Source organism: Styela clava, chromosome 3 (assembly GCF_964204865.1).
Source record: "Styela clava chromosome 3, kaStyClav1.hap1.2, whole genome shotgun sequence".
NCBI lineage: Eukaryota > Metazoa > Chordata > Ascidiacea > Stolidobranchia > Styelidae > Styela > Styela clava.
This window is the reverse complement of record NC_135252.1, coordinates 8,645,328-8,661,154: the sequence shown is the minus strand read 5'-3', so window position 1 is coordinate 8,661,154 and position 15,827 is coordinate 8,645,328. Positions and strand designations below refer to the sequence as shown.

At 34.4% G+C, this 15,827-nt stretch overlaps 3 protein-coding genes and 1 long non-coding RNA gene across 4 annotated transcripts; 1 reads left to right on the top strand and 3 right to left on the bottom strand.

The window, feature by feature from the left end:
• Positions 1-545: 545 nt before the first annotated feature.
• Positions 546-1,803, bottom strand: LOC144420776 (uncharacterized). The gene is made up of 3 exons (XR_013474736.1): positions 1,593-1,803; positions 986-1,057; positions 546-897 (listed from the first exon to the last, which is right to left on the bottom strand). It is a non-coding gene; the product is annotated as an uncharacterized LOC144420776 (long non-coding RNA).
• Positions 1,804-2,495: 692 nt separating this feature from the next.
• Positions 2,496-5,567, top strand: LOC120343576 (uncharacterized). Its single transcript, XM_039412799.2, has 2 exons — positions 2,496-2,926; positions 3,563-5,567. Exon 2 carries the CDS (start codon positions 3,563-3,565, stop codon positions 5,396-5,398), a length of 1,836 nt encoding a protein of 611 aa, XP_039268733.2. The 5' UTR covers positions 2,496-2,926; the 3' UTR covers positions 5,399-5,567.
• Positions 5,568-6,005: 438 nt separating this feature from the next.
• Positions 6,006-9,872, bottom strand: LOC120343577 (COMM domain-containing protein 4-like). Its single transcript, XM_039412800.2, has 8 exons — positions 9,732-9,872; positions 9,169-9,240; positions 8,561-8,626; positions 7,858-7,897; positions 7,521-7,640; positions 6,926-7,101; positions 6,525-6,600; positions 6,006-6,176 (listed from the first exon to the last, which is right to left on the bottom strand). Exons 1-8 carry the CDS (start codon positions 9,732-9,734, stop codon positions 6,136-6,138), a joined length of 594 nt encoding a protein of 197 aa, XP_039268734.2. The 5' UTR covers positions 9,735-9,872; the 3' UTR covers positions 6,006-6,135.
• Positions 9,800-14,269, bottom strand: LOC120343574 (polyadenylate-binding protein-interacting protein 1-like). The gene has a single exon (XM_039412797.2). It carries the CDS (start codon positions 13,332-13,334, stop codon positions 11,337-11,339), a length of 1,998 nt encoding a protein of 665 aa, XP_039268731.2. The 5' UTR covers positions 13,335-14,269; the 3' UTR covers positions 9,800-11,336.
• Positions 14,270-15,827: the final 1,558 nt, after the last annotated feature.

The following is a 15,827-nucleotide window of genomic DNA, read 5'->3' as shown; positions in this document are numbered from 1 at the left end:
TATACAAACACATGGAAATTTTCTGTTCGAAGTTGGTCTTCGAATTTGTCATATTGACTGCTGAGCTTATTGTGTTTTTTGATTGTATTGACGGAAATATGACAAATTAAACAATGTGCTTCAGAATTTTGTGAAGAGCAGAAATGTTACAACTCCCATTTTCTTCGAAAATGCCACCTTCTTCATGTACTTTGCGTTTAATTTAATTACTCAAGTGTTTTATTCAAGTATTCTTTTGCTAGCTTGATGTGTATTCTTAATTGGGTCAAAATGTGGACAAAAAAATTAATATTCCAAAACTACTTTCAGTAAATTGTTTTCTGTGTGAATAATCAATTTCACTTTAGAAGGTTTGAAAAATGTATTACATTTAGATAAAAAAAAAAATTTCAAAAATACTATTACAATCATTGTTAAGCGTTCGAGGGCCGCACTGGAAGTTCTCTGGGGCCGCGAGTTTGAGATCCCTGGTCTAGATTGAAGTTGTTCAAAAAATATATGATAGTATTTTACCATGAATGATGATTATACCCCTTCCGGAATTTCTTCTATAGTACTACCAAAAGTTGATGAACCAAATATAACACAGGTGCAGTGAGGTACCCGTAATCCTCATTTCCAAAGCTGTTTTAAGTATGTCTGGCGTGTTTTGTGCCTTTTTACAAATAAGACCGCTTATGCAATCTTACGCTTTGGAATTTTTGGTTATTTTCCTCAAGCCCTGCAGGATGTGGGGGCCATACACAACTCTACCGGAGGGTCAAATGTCTTTGCATGCCTCCATAGGTTGTTTTTCTATTGCAATTTTCTATTTTCAATTGCATTATATTTCTTGGAATCACACTGTCACTGATATGTCGCCAGACTTCTGATATCTCCCCGTCTGCTATAGTTGTCCTGTGAATAAATAATAGGAAATTGAGATTAGACGAATAGTTGAAAGTTTTGCTTTATGTCGGCTTAATTTCTTGATTGATATACTTACTATTTCTGCTATTGCCTCTTGTGCTGCAAGAATCTCACAATGCTTAGACAGGTTTGTCCACAACTTTCACATCTGAAGAAAGAGAGGAGATTTATTAATTTTCGTTAAGAATAAATAAAGCAGTCTATATGATTCAGAATGGAAAAGCTAATAAATCCAATATCTCATGTTTTATTTAAAAAATATTTTACTGAATTTGGTATATAAACCAACTAATAAAAGGGTTTAGTCAGAAAATTACAAGCATTCGTGGCTCCAAATACTTGAGAAATCAGACTATACAATATAGACCGGTATGAGTGAAATGTTAGGTGAACTTATTAACACTTTGATTCAATACGCAAATAAAAGTGAATGCGTAATAGTATGTTACAATGAGCAGCAGTCAACAATGAGTATATATCCTCACTGATTAAAAAAATCTAACTGGAGGTGCATGAACTATTTGAAACCATAAGGGGTAAGTAAAGATGTAATTTCGGCAAATGGGCAACTCCGTACCGTACTGAATTAATAACTTCGTAGTATTTGACAAAGGCTGGCTTTCCCACATGTACTTAACAGTGCGATGCCCGGGTGTGATATACAACAATAGTATTCACCTTACCTTTTACCGATTTCTTTTTACCCCAACTTTCAAAAATATCATTAAAATCGACAACAACTGTCAAAGCAGGCACGAACACCATTCGTGCTACGCCTTGAAAGCAGCACACATCCGCTCGTTTTCGTCTCGTCAAGTATGTGCATTGGAGCGTGCTATCGAATACGATCTTCGGACAAAAATGCCGGAGTTGCGCATCATGTTGTTTAATGTCATTGTACTATTTTAACGATAATAAAACATTTATGTATATCATTTGTCTGAAATTGCCGTCTAATCAGTCTCACATACCTTAGAACAATTACAATGATATTTGTATGTATATATTTAAATTGGATTTGAGAAAAATCATACTTAAAACGTCACGATTGGATTTATTAAAAAAAAAATCCGATTCATCGAGCGTTCGAAATACGTCTAGTTTCAGAGGCGAATGGAATATTTGTTACAAATATATTAATATCAGGGACAATATTGAAATCGCAAACTGTACCGTACTGCAATGAGATATTTATATGGTCCATGCGTTCCCAAGTTTACCCAATGAGATATTTGGTACTTATACAGAGTACTTTTTGAGATAAGTGACATATGACGCATTTCAGTCAGGGAATAATGACTTGGAAATTTTCATCATGCTAGGGAAAATAAGGGGCTATTCGGTTTGCCGACAATACCAGCCGGAATTGCTAGCTTGTTCCAGTCTCTTCGATTCCATATTCGTATTTCCCAAACTTAAACAAATGAGCCTGACGGACATGTACCAGTAAATCCTCAATTCCTTTGCTGAAAAACGGCGGACATGCGTGACGTGGGCGGTTAAGCGTGAAAGAACAAATAAAACAGTCATATTTTAGGTGAAGCATTATGACCTGTGGGATTCAGAAAAAAAATATTTAATTCGATTGTATTTGATAGATAACATATCATACATAGTTAGTTATATAACAAGTAGATTACCCATACACCATTGTATCTAGTTAGACTGGTAGATTTATTAGTTTAGTTTTAAGCCTATTTTGAATCATATTTTGAGGTAATAAAGGGTATATTTTGTGCGAAGAACACACAATACAGTTTGCAGAGCCCGTCAACGCTTCAGTGTCGTTGCACTCAAGCGTAAGTTATGTGCTTCGATGATTACCAATAAATCCAACTTGTGACGTCACGAAGTGCCGTGTCGCCGCAGTATGGTACTTTTCTCTCTTTTAGTCATGTTTTTCTACCGAGATATCAAACAGTCGCGTGGTACAACACGTAAATTGTGACCAATAGTTTGGGCTAATCTAGTTTTAGAACCAAAGTTGTGATAAAGGAAATCTTGAAGAAATCATAAGGTATGTGTCGATATTTATAGTTATAAGTCGATAAATATTTACACCTTTTCTGTGATGTCGATAAAGTGATAAAAATTTTTTTGATTTGGCAGCATTAGCAAAAAGCTGTCGATAATTATGGCAGCAACAATGGGCGTTTAGTTTTCACGAATGAATACTGGTAGGGTCTAGCATTGATGAAAAAACACCGTCTTTCAAAAATCAAATACAGAAATATCACTAATACATTTTTAGATTTTGCACAACTAATTCCTGAGACTGTAAGATGCTTAGCTTAGAAATCAGAAATGAATAGTGAATGAAAAATCTGAATATTACAGATTGTGGGATATAAATAAAGTTCAAAATTTTAAGGATGGAAAACTATAATTATACTGAATAAATTAACATGAATTTCAACGTATATATCAAGTCAGTTATTAGTATTGCTTAGGTATATTTTATTATTCAATATTTTCACACCTTCACTCTAAACAAGGCTACGTACAATCAGTCACTGATATGTAAGGATCTCTTTACAGTTTGCCATAACAATTGGCAGATTGGGAAAAACGCCAATATAGATAAAGGCAATGTAGGCTATGTTCAAATTGTGCATAATAACTAGAAGTTTCCTAAATATGACAATTTTCCTAGATGAACAGTCCACATCGTCGTCGTTCAAAAGTTTGGTTGTCATTCTCATTGAAAGGCGACAATGAAGATAAAGCAGTATGTAACATTTGTGGGTTTGTTGTCGATCGAAGTAAGATAATGAATGCAGACAAAAAAAGTAGTACTCTTGGGAAAAAACTTTGGAAGCATCTCGACCAAAGTCATGTAGAAGTGAGCACAATGCTATCCGAAATAGGCCAAGATGATGTTCTAGCGGAGAGCATACTAAACCAATTGAACATAAACTCCCTTCAAAAGCAAACGGGCAAGGGATTTACTTCAAAAATATGGGAATTTTTTGAGCTCAATAAAAATGATAAAAATATTGCAGAATGTAAAACGTGTTCAGTTCATATTTCAAGATCAGCTGATCGTAATACAACCTCTATGTGGAACCACGTCAAGCTGAAACACCCAGATCTATGGAAGGATTCCCAGTTAATATCAAATGATATACCTGAAATTGAGGCCGAAAACACAGACTGCAATATTAGAGATGAATTTCTTTTATATAATATCAGGCAAAATTCATACATATGCAGAACTTGTGGAATGGTCATGCGTCTTGAAAGTCCTAATGAAGATATTAATACTTCAAGATTGGTAAAACATTTAGACCATATATTTCATAAGAGAGTGCAACATGGTCTTGAGCCACCTAAAAGAAATCCTAAATTACCATATATTGAAAGCAAGTCAAGTACAAGCAAGTCTGCGAAAACACTTCCCACACCTGTATCACCAGAAAAAATTATCGCCAACAGAGAAGTAGATTTAGTACACAGCGGTGTTATGATGCATACATTGTATATGCAGCAACAGATGGACTTGTGCTGCGATTGCACTATCCTGATTCCAGAAAGTGAGAAACCAAAAAAACGTGGCCGCAAGAGAAGAACTGCCATTCGTAATGACGATGATGCAGTCAAATATTATGAAACTAATGCGGGATATGAATTCAAGGTGCATTCATGTATTCTTTCTATTGCTTCTGATAAAGTGAAAACACTTCTAGATTCATCTGACCAAATTGTGATGCACGATGTTACAACGGATGCAATGCTAAGCTTTATTGAAATTGCATACTTGGGTAAACTGAAGAATTTATTCCATTTGGAAGAATCAAAAATTTGGGATATCTATACGATTGCTCATTCATTCGATTCTAGATTGGTTTTGAAATATCTAGAGCGGGAATGTATAAATGTAATTAAAAAATATGAATCTGAAGCAGTTGATCCACCAACGTTGGTATCTGAGATCTCTACTTATTGTAATGGCAACGATAATGTATCAAAAAGTGCCAACTTCCTTAAGACAAAATCTTCAAAGAAACGAAAAAGGCCTCCTCCTGCCCCAAAATTCAAACTAAAGGTGAAGACACAGCCTCGAAAAAGAAAAATTAGGAAAATGGCTGATAAAAATCCAACTGAAAACAGATACAACAACAATTTTTCAGAAGAATGTGCAATGAAAATTGACAAAAAGGACAACAGAGCTGAGTTAGAATCTCATGAGGTTGAAAATTCAACTGAATGCGGATATAAAAACAATTCTTCTGAAGAATGTGAAGTGAAAAATTATATTCAAGATGCCATGGGGGGTGAGACGCAATGTGAACAGAAGTCAGATTTTACCAAGTTAAAATTTGCTGAATATAGAGATGACACATTTGTGGACCAAGATGATTGTGAACCAAGATTTGTAATTAAAGGCGATACTGCAATTTTGCATGCTAGTTCATGGGACCAATTTCCAGGAAATGAGGATGACATTCAACAGTATAATGGAGATACAGATAAGCCACAATTGGTATGACAGTGATGGCATGAGGGAGAAACACTGATCAAATATGAACGTGTATCCAAGATGGACAAAAAATGTCATGATGGTTTACTGCCACTCATTTTGCATGAATGTGCGTCTTTTATTTCTTTTATGCTAAACTTTGAAAAACAATTAAATGGTGCTGATCTATTTTGAATGCCTTGTTGAGATTGGTATGAGTAGTTTTAGATGTCAGGTGAACTAGATTTGAGGGGAATAGATCTCCATTATCACTGCTATTGAAAATCCAAGCACTGTAGAATAGTGAAACCAAAAAAAAACTTAATTAAGCCCTGTCTGCTGAGCCCGAAGAAAGTAAAGAGCCACACTTCCTACATACATGTGAGGTGGATAAATTATCAAGGGTCTGTCTGAATTAACTACTCCCTACTAATCTGCAGACCTGTAGAAGAACATCAAATATCAATATCAATCGAAACTAGACTTATCGCTGCCTTAAATAAGGGTCTGAACTCTGAACTCTTGGAAAGTTAATAACACTTCCTAAGTATCTGCAAACCTGCACAGCACAATGTATGTCCTCCCAGTCCATTCTTAACTCAACTGTTACAACTTTTCACAGCAACACATCAAAATCTAGAGGAAAATGAAAATTTATTGCACTTGTTTATTTGTTAAATAATGTTGAAAGAAGCACAAACAAATACCAACATATGTTCAATCAAAAACTGGTAATAACTTGATATCCAATGCTTCACACTCTTCTTTCAGTTCAATTCTTTCATCAAACCTTGAGCAGTTTTCAGTTCTGATAAAGGAACAAAACTAGCTACAGCCAGGACTGTATATGTATATCGTGCAAAGCGTAAGAATGCGGGGACATTTATTTAAGGGGAATCGCTAATCAATGACGATGAGGAACCAAATCATAAATGGCGAAGAGTCGATAGTCCTCTCACAAATACTATCTTATCTGATATTTTGTGCGTTAATGCTACTAAGACGCTATCTTCATATCATTATTGGTGTTGAATATCGCTGTAGCGATATCATTTTTTTCATATTAAAGTCTTTATATCTATGGAATATAGATATATACTAACAGACAAGGAACAATCACAATTCGTATCTACCAATTACCACAGACTAATCTTACCATGTAAAAAAATTCTCAACTTATCAGCACCAATTCGAAATGATTTCTTCTCCAGTACTGCATCAGAAGATTTCAACTAAAAAGATCGAACAGTATTATAAAATATTAGGAGTGGAGTTGTCAAATGGTAATGCTTAATCGAAACATGTTAGTTTGCCATAGTGGATCTCCCTTAACAGAGTAAGTAGTATTAGAAATGAAACTCTTTCTCGCAAGTTACAACTTGCAATACCTCACACTACAAAAATATTTACATTGAATAAATTTTCGTGGCTATGCAACACTGTGTTCTATAATACATACATAAAGAAAAGATAGATTGATACTGGTAATACTGGTATAGCCTGATATGCAAATTCCATGGTGATGTATATTGTCAAAGGTTAATAAATTCTATTTACTTGCAGATTAATCACAGCATGCTTCTCAATTTCGCCAGATTTATCATTTTTCACTTCCTCTATTTTCCATGCTACATTTTCCAATCGCCCAGATCGCCGTAAGCTTTGTTTTCTGAATTCCTCTTGTAATTGTGGCAATTTACCATCATATGTTTTACAAAGAGCAGCTGTATGTTCTGATGATAATGTAACAATTGTCTTATTAATGCTACCGCAAATCAAAGTAGTAGAAAAAAAAGAGACAAAGACATACAGAGGCCCTGAGAAAGCTTTCGGTATTCCTGCAAGTACTTGAGACCAGAATTAAAATTGTATAATAGCTAATTAAACATTAATTGCAGATTTCAATTCTAAAATCTCCTCCACAATGCAATTTTTCAAAAATGTTAGGACTACCGTTAATACTCAAAATTGATCCATCAAAAAGAAACGTTTCGATAAGTGGTTTAAATTAATCCATAGCTCATCGAGGTTTCTAACACAAAGTGTTCATCAACAGTGTAACAGTGATATAGTTCAAATTAAAATTCTGGCTCATGCCACATTGGCTTACAACAGCAGCTATATGAAATGTATTAAAATAGATAGAAATTACCTTTTGGTAATCCAAGTTGTTGCAATTCACTTGATAGAGTTTCTTCATCAACATCATGTTTTGCAGCACTGGATATTATATAACGAATTCCAGCTATGCTTGCTTTCACATCACCTGGCTCTGGAAAGCATTAAGTAAACATGATGAGATGTTTGATTAAGCAAGATATACCCTCAATATGCCAGAAGCATTCAACACTTTACTTGGATTGGATCGTCAGAAGAAATCGGAACTAAAGTTGTACAAATACATGTTAGCCGACACCAATAATTAACTACAGTATACCACTTTCTGTGACCTGTATTCTCCTAAAGAGAATAATTTTTTAAATACTTACCATATTTAGCATCAGATGTAATTTTTTCAACCTTTTTGAGCTAAAAAAGATAATATCTCAATTAGTTTATCTATAGGTCAATTTATGAGCAATGGAACAAATATACAATGTTTGTCGCTTAGCAATGCCCTTTAATGAACCTATTGTACTTTAAAGTGAAAATGTACCGGTATATACTTAGTTGAATTTTCCGAAATTTTACAATGTAGTCCAGTAAGCATGATTCATTACACTAATACACAATTTTGAATGTTTTTGGATAGAAATGTATAAAATATTTTGGTCACATAATAGCGGAGACAAAAAACTGATAGCAATGAAATAACTCAGGTGAAAATCGTTAAATTTCACTTCCTGTTTTAAAATATTGCTTTCCAATATTCAACAATGCCTTACAAGCACAGCATAAACTTTTTTGAACAATTGTTTCATCCTGTAAAAGTTTACTGTTTATACAATGTGATGATTTGTGAGTTTGAATTGATAATGGGATCGTCTTACTAGATATACTTGAGACAAACGGTCTAAATACGTCCTACACGAGTTAGCCAGGAATGCTCATTTAAACGAACCGCTATTAAGTGATATTACTGCAAACAAATGATTAATTTTGACAAGTTTTTATGTTTGTTGTCTCAGTGTTTTAAAAATGTTTGACTCCTGTTATACATACTCCAAATTAATTATTATTGAAGTAACTCACATCAATCTCATCTCCAAGAATTGCTTTGATAACTTGCATAACAAGCAACTTCATTTTTACTGATGTCTAAACAGAAACAAGTTGACAGAAATAAGTTTGGTATAAATTGTGAAAATCTAACAAATTGACATGGTCATCAATATAATTATGAGTTGGGTTGTCTATCTTTCAGTTATGCCATTATGCTAGCGGATTATTATGCGTAGAATGCAGCAGCAGGAATAAGCATGACTATACCATGCAATTCAAGAGTCCTTTCTGCTGCGCACTAACACAAATGTATTTTGGTAACGTTTCGTCTGACCAAAGTCACTGCTTGTCTAAGGGAAGTCTGATTTTGGTCAGACGAAATGTTACAAAAATACATTTGCGTTAGTGTGCAGTATGACTTTTGAATTGCATAGTATGGACATCAATTAATTAAATTGTATGTTGGGAGAAATACCTGTACTCTTTGAATAGTTTAAAGATGGCTATGTAATATTAAACAAAGTTCGGCTGATATGATATGACTTTGTTCGTATATATGCATTGCAATATATTACCGTAATATTCAAGGTACACCACACAACTCATATTTTTATGCTTATCATATATCAAACACCTACCAATCTCGCTAAAATGTTTATTTCAGCCAATACCCAATCTGGACAATCCAGATCTCCACAGAATCTGAATCTCTAAATGAAAGAAAAACTTATCATACCGTATTAAAATACAGCCATTTTGTTAATTAACAAATAAAAGCTGAAGAAGAGTTGATGAAAAAGGGAAAATACTAGGATATTAACATTATGTTGTTATATCACAAGGATGCACAATAAGTAGTAGCTACTGTCGAACTACATAACATGTACAGATAGATTTCTGTTTCAGGGTAGTTAGGATGTCATCTATGAACAGTTTTATTCTAGAATTGTCCAAATGAGTATAATTTTTTATTTGTTTCAATACTATTATATACTGTACTTTTTAGGAAGTGAAGGTCGATGCAGATCAATGTGCAACTCGAACTCTTTAAGGGCCTTTTTTCTAGCCTACTTCGATTCCACATATTTGTTTAAACTAAAATCGAATTGGCATATTCAAGGATAATCTTTGACATACTTCAAGGCATAATACATTTGATATGTACGTCAATATTCAATAAAATCAATCAGTTTATACTCACCATTGTTTGTGGCTTTTTACATAGAATTCAACCTTAAAAATTATAATAAGCACATAGAAATCGTATACCTTATAGTAAAATAAGACAAGCAATCAGAGAAAAAACTGTACTTTTAATCATTAGAATACTGCAGTTTTTTACAGCTGCAAATATCATATTGTGTTTTTAAAGAAAAAACGATTGAAGACAGCAAAATAAAATACAAAAAACACATTCAGACAAAAGTATTATCCTTTAACTTCATTTACCGTAATATTCTTATTGAGCACAAAAGCACTCAATTAGAAGGATGGGACCCCAGAAAAATTAGAGAAGTTTGAGGAAGTCACTGAAATGCTAAGAATCCAATGGAATTGGGCAGAAAGGAATGGCTCCTTTTTAAACAAATATCATCAAAAAAATTAATTGTTATTACTCGGAGACAAAATAGAAGCCATTCCAGAAAAAAAAAAAAAACTGCACAATACCGTAATTTAAATTAAGAAACATTTATTGGGAACACATTCTTAATAAATTCTCAACTCCGCTTGAAACAATAAATTGAAATTGATCATGAGATTAATTTGTTAATTTGTCAAACTATAAGAGGAAATATTGTATGAGCTTGCTATTCCATTATTCTTGACATGTAAAAATATTTTTATCTCCAGTTATAAATTTTTAACAAATAAAAATGACTAAAAACGATTTAACAAGTAGTAGTAGTATATTCCTCAATAAAAACGACAGCATTTGCTAACTATTATAATTTAGCTTAGATGAACCACAACTAGGATGAAGGGAAAAATTGCAAAAAAACATGATGAATCTAACAATTGGCAGAGAAATGGTTCCACTCCGACAAAATCTTATTTTATAATGCAAAGTGTGGGTTCTCCATAAGTATAGCAATGGAATAAAAATTTCATGATTTGTGTGGCAGGCTAATGTCTGCCGAATAAACTTGATTCCTTGGCAAGTGCAAGGTCTTGTGATTGAAGTCTAAACTAATGGCATATGTAAACTTAAAAGATTGTGCCAAGTTGAATATGTGTCAGATGCGGGTTTTCACCTGTGTAAGGTATATTTTAATATGTATTTGGCCAAATTTGAAATTCACTTTCTTTACCTTATTGAAACTTATGAACAGGAAAGTCAAATATAGTACAATTAAGCATGTGCATTGCAGTAGTTTTGCTACAGAAATACCATATCCTATAATATACTTTACACACAGAAAAAAGCATTATGGTAATTAAACATCTCATGGCAGTGATTATAGTAATCCACAATGCTCCTATTTTGGCAATGAAACTGTGCATGTCTCACAATACATCAATACTTATTTCAAAACAACTACCAGTACTCCTTATATATAGTGCAACATGTAAAAAAGAAATATTCAAACACTCTAATATTCGTAAAGATGAGTTTTTATAATGGTTAATACAGTCTTGAGTGAGAGAAAAAGATCTTCTCTTGCCAAGTCTTCTTCTTCTCTCTCTCTCTTGTTGCTATACAAATGCATTTTTTCCAACTGCTCAAATTATACATAATTCAGTCTAGTTGGAAAAATAACGCTTCCAGATAATTTAAATCTCTTTAAGTACAAGAATATATTCCTGATTACAGTTGACTAGAGTCTCGCAAGAATTTTTCATATTCTTTTGTATAGTCAGATTCTTGTGAATCTTGTCTATAAAATTCAACTTCGTCATCAGAAGGAATAAAGTCATCAAAAGCATCAACGCCTTGACTCCAAGGCAAACTTTCGCCATCCTCCGATAAAGGAAAATGGGAAAGTCCATGTCTAGCAAGATGTTGTTGATAGAATTCTGGAATCTGAGCCTCCGCAGCTGTATACTGTACTCCCTCAGGTGTGAAAAATACAGGTTCATTCATGTAATAATTTTGATCCACTTCGGATAGGGCATCACCATACTCTTCCGCGTCTCCAATAGAAGACTTGGGACGCGTATTGGACTTCGTTCTTCCCCAGTTACTATCTTTTAACCGAGATACAGATGAAATTAACAAGACAATAGTCTTACTTTCTCCACTAGACTTATCCTTATGATCATCAGAAAACTTATTTAAAGTAGCAAAATTCTTCTGATAGTTTTTCATGTCTTCTTCATCACGATGAAAGGCATCTATAAGCTTTCCACCAGCAAGTTTCAAAACCTTGCAAACGAAAGTCACATTCTTTATTGTAGGATTTAGAAGTAAATTTTCCAGTGTTTTACTCAGAGATCTTCCTAAAGCTATCACAGGGGTCCCATTGATTTTTATATGAATAAATATTTCTGCCATGAACATCAAAAATCCGTGAATTTTATTGACATCTTCCTCTTTTTGTCCATCTATCAAATCTCGAATATTTTTAAATTCAGTTTGAAAATGATTAAGAAAAATTGATCGAAAATTAGAAAGTACACCTGGCTTAGTAAGATAATCACACAATCTGGCACCTAGGTACTTGAAATTATCTTCATCTATTGCCTTAGTGAATATAATATTTACCATTTCTTCAACAACTTCATCAGAATAAATATAATATTTAACTTGCTCAATAAAATGTGAAACAAGGTCATCAAAATTTCCTGGTTGTGTCAAAATATTTTCAATGAAAAATTTCAAATTTCCAATCAAAGCATCCTCCTGGTCCTGAGGTGCTTGTTCAGGAACATGTTTAACTTGAGCCGCTGGTGTCGCCCTTGGAACAAAATCAGCAGCCTCAGCAGACAAATTGCTTACTACAACATTTTGCCCTAGGTTTGTCGTAACATCAACAAGCCCTAGATGAATGTTACGAGCAAGTTCCAAGTTTTCAGCAGATTCAAAAGCAACAGCTGCTTTCCGCAAGTCACTTTTTAACATGGCTAAAGCTGCATTTGAAATCACAGCAGGATTTCTAGGAGCTTTATCTATATTTCTTTGGTCGTTTTGGCCCTGGATATGTAACTGCTTTACAAGATCTGCTGCAGAATCAGCAGCACTTTCATTTGAGTTCATTAAGGGATTTGAAAACTTTTTTGCTGTGGGTGTATCATTGTAAGGTTCACTAAAATCAGAACTTCTATAAGAATTCACATTTGATTGTGAGCGCCAAGATCCTGCAGGCCATTCTGGTGCTGGTGGATATTGATAACGAGAGTTATTTTGATATTGCTGTGGAGAATAATCTGTTTGAGAGCTGTAAGCATTTTGAGGCGTAGGAGCCGTCGCGCTATTGGAAGAATATTGATCATAATATTGGGAATTCAAGATTGGGGGTTGGGCATCATAACTTGCAGCATTGCTTCCAGGCATAGACTGCTGATGGCCACTGTTTGGATGTCTGTACGGAGCTTGCTGTGGCGTTGGAGATGAACCACTTCCCCAATTGGCAGACATATTATTTTGTGTATAATTATTTACATTTGGGCTAGGTTGAGAAGCAGGAACATTGCTTGGCTGAGACTGTTGAGAAGAAACCTGATTTGGTGCTGTTGAACTAGCGTAATTATTGGAAGACACAGAGGTGGGATCCCAAACATCGATTTCAGGTTCCGATCGCGCATTCCAGTATGGTGAACCCCTTTCTTGCCAATTTTGTCCATTGGAAGTACCTCTGTCAGCCATTTAGCATTTATAAGTTAGGTGTACCAGTGTACTGTTCTATAGTATAAAGGATCAGATTTGAAGTATGACAACTATCGAATGTAGATACTTTATTTTTAATTCTATAAAAATAAAATTATGACATTTTACATGTTTTACGAATTTTCATCATTGATGCTGGAGTTAGGCTTAAAAGTACTAAATTAAAATATGAATGATAAAATTAAATACAGTACATGTCGGTGGCTGTTAGTTACTATAAATTGTCAATTGGTCTGAAAATTAATTTAGGATTTTGTTCATGTCTGATTGAAGCTTGGATAAAGTTATCATATTTATCGCAGGCAGAGGAAAGTCGATAAGATTCATATGACATATCACTGCCTCGATTAAATATCTATGAAATGTAAATACTCGATGTAATTTAAATTAATTTTTTTATTGTCATTCAATAAGACATTTACATGCGGCATGACTCGTGATTTGTGTCAACGAGCTTATTGTGTCGTGACTTTGAAAACTCTGTACATATGCATATAAGAAGATCAGTACACAACCGCTTTCCAGTGGCAGTGTCAAAGTCGATTATTGTCCATTTTGTCAGTAAAAAAATAATTATTATTCTGTGATATATTCACATTCTTTCGAATTTGTTACAATAAATAATATTGTATACAGTATCATTCAATTCTGAACTTTGTGCCATCGCTTGTCAATTAGCATGAATGATGATGATGAATGACTTGGTTTTTCTTAAAGCTTTCATGGCTTCATGAGTATGACTATCGTCGCAAATTTATTACATTCCACTCCCCACATTATCTTTGCATGAGATTGTAGGTATTGTTCATTATCAACGTAATTGTTGAAAGTACAACAGCCCGAAAGTTTAATACTATCATCATTATCAGAGCCAACTACTTTCCTCCCCCCCGGGATAAATATGTAAATGATATCCTACCGGTATCCTAACTAGCCTAAAAGAGATAACGCGAGAAAGGTCTGCATTATTTTGTTTGTCAAGTTTGGCCCAAGCTTCATTTAATTGGGCTTGTGTTTTTGTGTGCGTGCTGGTGGGCAGGCACATGAGATACTTCTCATGTATTAAACTTATTTATAGGTTTTGCTTGCCCTCCAGAATTCTCCATTTTCAATTTGTTTGTTATGGAGTTTTTGAAATAAACGATCCAGACTATCTAGGCATCATTATCAGAGCCAACTAGCTTAAAAGAGATAACGCGAGAAAGATCTGCATGTGCTTAACTGTGTTAAGGTGGTACCGTAACTGCGTAACACACCACTGTAACAAGCAAAATACAGTAATAATATTTTACTGTACCAATATAGTTTTGAAATCGAAACGAAGATCGTTTAGTGACATAGCTGTTTGTTCTAAGCAGAAGGTGGGATACTATCATAAAACATTTTCCTCCTGTAATGAACTCTTAAATGAAGTTTAATCACGATTTTAAAGCATATGCAGTAATGCAGATAGTACGGTACCGCGTACCGGTACGGTAACTGTATACCAGTTACGGCAGTTAGTATAGTCATATGATCGTACCGGTAGGCCTACCTACTTTGTCTGTTCTAAATATCTTTTTGATACTACTGTAATACGGTACTGTTAGCGGTTCTCTTTTTATATACACAACCGATACAGGTACCGGTACCGTAAGACAGTAGGACCATCGATCAATAGTGAGACACATACAGAAAGCGCCAAAGCAAAATTGTTGGGAAAGCACAAAACGTAGTGTCTTTTCATTTGACCACTTGTTGGCCAAAGTGACTACTTGTTGCTGGCATGGCATATAAATGGATGTTTCCCCGAGCATCGACGGTGTGGCGCACAGGCGGGCTCGACTATGCGGTATGGCGCATCGTGCTGAGCGTTATACCGTACGCTTGCCACCGCATCTCTGATTACCTTGCGTGGGTTCGCAGTAGGGTTAGTTCGGATACCTATAATTTTTACTATCCGGATAACGGATATATCCGGGTATTCGGTATTTTGAATATCCGGTTAACCGGATAGTTACTGCTGATTTTAGAGAACCGATGTCGCAGGATTTTTGCGGTGAATTGACCAAAAACCACCACACAGTTCTATTGTAAATACTCACATATGTATTATTTTTCTTGAATAAGAATGATTGTGCATTTTAATATTGCATGTGTCAATAAATAATAATTTAAGCTCTGTAATCGTACCGATGTACAGCGGAATAATAAAATGAAACATTTTTTTGAAAATATTGTGTCGTAATTGTTTTTCCCCCGACTGCTAAGTTATTTTCTCCTATTCAAATAATATGTAAAAATTTATTTCATTTCCACCATAATTTTAAATTTTTTCAAAGTTTCTTTTTTGTCTAGAGCAGGCCTGCCCAACCTTTATCGTCTCGCGGGCCGCTTTGATGTGACGAAATTCGTTGCGGGCCGCAAAGGTTTGTACCAAACATTAATACAAGCTAGGTTCTGATTTCGGTGTATTTAATATACATAATACAT

Coding starts and splice junctions, on each gene's coding strand:
- LOC120343576 (XM_039412799.2), top strand. CDS start 3,563: ATGAACAGTCCACATCGTCGTCGTTCAAAAGTTTGGTTGTCATTCTCA.
- LOC120343574 (XM_039412797.2), bottom strand. CDS start 13,334: ATGGCTGACAGAGGTACTTCCAATGGACAAAATTGGCAAGAAAGGGGT.
- LOC120343577 (XM_039412800.2), bottom strand. Junction 7,898..8,560: donor TTCTTGGAGATGAGATTGAT/GTGAGTTACTTC, acceptor TATCTTTTTTAG/CTCAAAAAGGTTGAAAAAAT. Junction 6,601..6,925: donor ATGCTGTGATTAATCTGCAA/GTAAATAGAATT, acceptor CGATCTTTTTAG/TTGAAATCTTCTGATGCAGT.